Genomic DNA, 5,025 nt, shown 5'->3' on the forward strand with positions numbered 1-5,025 from the left:
CCATAACAATGAGCAAGTATCGGTCATCAAGAAGTTCTTCATACTTCGAGGCCTCTTGAACCTCTTGAACTAGTTGAGAACATCCAAGTGACGGAACAAAATTACGCGTCAACTTGGAAAATCTTGAATGACAGATACGAGGATGAGAATAGACTCATTTGGACTCATCTCAAGGACCTCTTCAGCATCAAGAAAATGAAGAATGACACAGCAGACGAAGCTCGTCGTGTCCATGACCAGACGATTCGCGCTCGCGAAGTGCTGGCAAACCTGAAGAGAAAGGTAGAACACTGGGATGACATCCTGGTCTACCTCACCGTCAACAAGTTCGACAATGAGACACGCAAACATTGGGAGCTCAACATCAACAATGTCAACGCGTTTCCCACCTTCACGGAAGTGTCCGACTTCCTCAATGAACGCGCTAAACGACTGGACAGACTCCCTGCTAGCACCACGGCCGTGCGACCAACAAGCAAGACGTCATTCAAGGTTATGCACACTATCGCTGACGATAAGGTTGTATGCCCGCATTGTAAAGCAAATCACTCACTAACCTCTTGCTTCGAATTCAAGGCTAAATCTGTCGCTGACAAGCGGGAGTTCGTCAAAAGTACTTCTCTCTGTTTCAATTGTCTCAAAGGTGATCATGGCGTCAAGGACTGCGAGCAGCCTGGGAGGTGCAGGAAATGCACTAAGAAACATCACACTCTCGTTTGCGTAGCACCAGCAAAGACTCCAACTGAGAGAACCAAGGTCAACGCAGCCCACGCCAAGGTGGACACTAGCGACGAAGAAAACTCCTGGCTGGAGGAACAGGGTGAGAACAGCGAATCGTCGGATGAAGAGGGAGAAACGACAAAGGCAACAGCATGTCAGAGCAATCAGCTGACCACATCTATTAACTCCGTCCTCCTCGCGACTGCCCGAGTCCGACTGCGCACCGTGGACGGCCGCATAATCATAGCGCGTGCTCTTCTCGACCAAGGTTCGGAGCTATCCTTCGTCAGGGCGTCCACGAGTCAAGCGCTACGAGCCCCGAGAATAAAGGTAAATATCTCCATCTCTGGGGTCAATGGAAACCAGACAGCTTCATGTAAATCTGCCATATCGTGCGCGATAGCACCTCGTGACACGCAGAAACCGTCATTACCCATTATCGCCCACGTACTGCCCAAGCTCACGTCGTACGCACACGGATGACGGCAGAATTGACCTCATCATCGGTGCAGATTTATACCCAGCCATGGCACAAGAAACGATCTTCGGATGGGTAGTTTCTGGCCCACGCACCACCACCCGAGCCCATGAGCAGCAATCACACGCATCAGTGAACCACTGCATCATCAGAGAGCCGCTGGACAACTTGATCCGAAAATTCTGCCAACTGGAGGAACTGATGATCCCCATCGGCCTGAACGAGGAAGATCAGAAGTGTGAGGACCACTTCAAGACAACTCACACGCGAGATAAGAGTGGAAGATACACTGAATCCCTCCCCTTCAAGACTACGCTACCACTAGAGAACGGAGAGTCTTACATCATCGCGAGAAAGTGCCTCGAGAGACAGAGAAGACGCCTTCTAACCACGCCACAACGTCAAGTCGAATATGACGGGTTCCTACAAGAGTATCTGGACTTGGGACACATGTCGTTGTCTCCAAATCAGCCTCAACCAGACCAGAAACCAGTGTACTTGCCCTACCACGCAGTTCTACGCCAAGACAGCACGACCTCGCTAATCCGAGTCGTGTTCAACGCGTTCAGTGGTACGACGAATGGAAAAACGCTTAACGATCATCTCCACGTCGGACCACAGTTGCTGCCAGATCTCCTAGACGTCATTCTGAGGTGGAGAATGCACCCAATCGCACTGCGTGCCGACATCGAAAAAATGTTCAGGCAGATCCTCGTAACCCCTGGGGAAAGACACCTTCAGAGAATCCTATGGCAACCACCAGGCTCCACTGAGGTAAATTCGTACGACTTGAAAACGGTGACGTATGGAACAGCACCAGCCCCTTATCTCTCCAATCGTACCTTGAAACAACTGGCCCAAGACGAGCGCGCGAGGTTCCCACGAGCAGCTGCGATACTCGAACGTGATTTCTACGTTGATGACGTCCTAACGGGAGCATCATCGATTCAAGAAGCGAGAGAAACGCAAGAAGAACTACAAAAATTGCTACTCGCAGGGGGAATGAACCTGGGGAAGTGGGCTTCAAGTCACCCAGAGAGTCTCGCGTCAGTACCTCGTATAGCAGTCGCACTCGATCCGACGTCACAACTGGACCAGAAGGAGACCGTGAAGGTCCTCGGTGTTCAATGGAACATGAATCTTGACGCCTTCAAGTTCTCAGTCTCAGCGGACAATCCAAGCAAAGCGACGAAACGAGGAATCCTCTCCACAGTTGCCAGAATCTTCGATCCAGTAGGTTGGCTAACTCCCACCACAATCTGCGCAAAAATGCGCATCCACGAACTGTGGCTACTTGGAATGGACTGGGACGATGAAGTCCCTGAAGCAATCCGCAGCCAATGGGAAACGTTCCAAGCCCAACTCACCCGCCTCCAAGAGATCAACATCAACAGGTACGTCGGGTGGACGCCTGAGTCGCAGAAATTAGAGCTGCATGGGTTTCGCGACGTGTCTACACAAGCGTACGCCGCCGTAGTCTATCTGAGAATCAGAGGAAACCACGACGAACTGGCAGAAGTCAAACTCCTCCTAGGAAACTCCAAGGTCGCTCCCATACAACATCAAACCGTGGCCAAACTGGAACTGTGTACTGCTCACCTGCTAGCACGAGTCTTAGAGAAAGTCAAGAACACCATGAAGCTAGACTCAGTACCCCTCTACGCATGGAGTGATTCACAAATCGTCCTCGCGTGGTTGCAAAAGCACTCATCACACTGGCCGACATTCATCGCGAACCGCGTGTCTGACATCCAGACGCGAATTCCAACAGTAAACTGGCGCCACGTGCCAACATCAACAAATCTCGCAGACTGTGCCTCACGCGGAATTCCTCCAGCAGAACTGGTCTCCCATGAGCTCTGGTAGAGTGGACCCAAATGGCTGAAACTTGAATCAGGTCAGTGGCCACAACCTCAATACTCGAATCATTCGATCATTCAAACAGTTACAGACGAGACTGTAACCCTCACCGGTTGCACCGCGAGGCGAGATACCCAAGTGGTTGATGATCACGTCCCAAGAGGCATACGGAATCTCCCTCTCTTGTTCTCATCATGGCAGAAAATTCTCCGGATCACCGCCTACTGTATGAAATTCCTGCATCTACAAAGGAATCATACCACACCTTTCCCGATACTCAAGGAACTGATAGAGACAGCGCACGACTTTTGGATGCGTCAAGCACAAGCCGACGCATTCGATACTCAATTAAAACTGCTGAAGGAAGCGACACCTCTCCCGACGAAGGATGCACTCACGCGTCTTCACCCAGCCCTGGATGACAAGGGCATCTTGAGAGTAGATGGTCGCATCTCCAAGGCCTCCATCTTGTACGATGAGAAGCACCCCATCATACTGCCAGCTGGAAGAGTCGCCGAACTCATCATCGATGACACTCATCGAAAAACACTACATGGGGGAACTCAGTTGACACTCAGTACCTTAAGGCAAAGGTACTGGATCATCAACGCGAGACGACTCGTCAAAGGCCACATACACCAATGCGTGAAGGGTATAAGGTTCGATGGAAAGCCAGTACATCAACTCATGGCAGCACTCCCAACCCCACGCGTGAACGAGTCACCACCATTCACCCACACGGGAATTGACTACACGGGACCCGTGAATGTGCGCACCACTGAGGGCCGAAGGCATAAAGCGTACAAGGGCTACATCGCACTCTTCGTATGCCTGTCCACCCGAGCAATACACCTGGAAATAGTTTCTGATTGCTCCACCAAGAAATTCCTGGCAGCCTTAGACCGGTTTGTATCTCGTCGAGGACTCCCATCAGACCTCTACTCTGACAACGGAACCAACTTCCAAGGTGCTGATCGCGAGCTATGCGAAAGTGTGACCCAACTACAGCAAAACCAGGAATTGCAGAGCTGCCTAGCAACCAGGAAGATCGAGTGGCACTTCATTCCACCCAACTCACCACACTTTGACGGCTTATGGGAAGCAGGAGTAAAGTCAGTAAAAAACTTACTGAAGAGACTCCTGGATGACTGCACCCCCACCTTCGAGGAATGGACTACACTCCTCTGCACAATTGAGTGTAACCTGAATTCCAGACCCATCGGACTCCTTCATGATGACTCTGGAGACATCGCCCTCCTGACGCCTGGGCACCTACTGACGGGAAGACCCCTGAACGCAGTCCCAACCACCTCGACCTTGGAGCTGAACCCTAACAGACTATCGAGATGGGAATTCATTCAGAACCTCAACGAGAACTTCTGGAGCCGATGGCGCTCCGAATACCTCATGGCACTGCAGACCCGTCAGAAGTGGAAAAGAGAGCAGAAAAACCTGAAGATCGACGATATCGTACTCATTCAGGACCTGCCAACACCTCCCAGCCAATGGCCATTGGCACGAGTCATCGAACTCTATGCTGACCTGGAAGGAAGGGTCAGATCAGGAAAACTGAGGTCACGCACATCCACGTATACGCGTCCCATCGTGAAACTGATCCCGCTTCCAGTGGGAGACGCCATGGCGGGCGGTGAACCGCCCCTCAACTAACGAACCCCTAGTCGTTGACAAAATTAATCCTTTTAAGACTGTTTCAGAATACAAGGCTGCTTCGTTCTATTAACGCAGAACGAGACGGGCGGTATGTTCGCGATTGCGAAGATAAACATTTGAGCACCGCGAAACCAATGCGCCAACGAGTCCACCGACGACGAGTGGTTAGCTGATCAGCGAGGCAATACTGGAAGTTGCCATCGTGTGCCTATAAAGAACACAGTAGCTCTGTGAATAGCAAAAATTTTATTCGCGTTTTTTCAATACCTAAAGTGTATTATATAGTTTCTACAATT

At 50.9% G+C, this 5,025-nt stretch overlaps 2 protein-coding genes across 2 annotated transcripts; both read left to right on the forward strand.

Annotated features, from left to right (window-relative positions):
* Positions 1 to 1,246: 1,246 nt before the first annotated feature.
* On the forward strand, positions 1,247 to 3,064 carry LOC107044257. The gene has a single exon (XM_015266061.1). The coding sequence runs from the start codon at positions 1,247 to 1,249 to the stop codon at positions 3,062 to 3,064; it is 1,818 nt and encodes a 605-aa protein (XP_015121547.1).
* Positions 3,065 to 3,286: 222 nt separating this feature from the next.
* LOC107044258 lies at positions 3,287 to 4,726 on the forward strand. Its single transcript, XM_015266062.1, has one exon. The coding sequence runs from the start codon at positions 3,287 to 3,289 to the stop codon at positions 4,724 to 4,726; it is 1,440 nt and encodes a 479-aa protein (XP_015121548.1).
* Positions 4,727 to 5,025: the final 299 nt, after the last annotated feature.

This window comes from Diachasma alloeum, unplaced genomic scaffold (assembly GCF_001412515.2).
Source record: "Diachasma alloeum isolate Michigan unplaced genomic scaffold, Dall2.0 Dall_scaffold_00703, whole genome shotgun sequence".
Taxonomy (NCBI): Eukaryota; Metazoa; Arthropoda; class Insecta; order Hymenoptera; family Braconidae; genus Diachasma; species Diachasma alloeum.

Excerpts from the sequence above, each read along its gene's own strand:
- LOC107044257 (XM_015266061.1), top strand. The coding sequence starts at position 1,247 with ATGGCACAAGAAACGATCTTCGGATGGGTAGTTTCTGGCCCACGCACC.
- LOC107044258 (XM_015266062.1), top strand. The coding sequence starts at position 3,287 with ATGAAATTCCTGCATCTACAAAGGAATCATACCACACCTTTCCCGATA.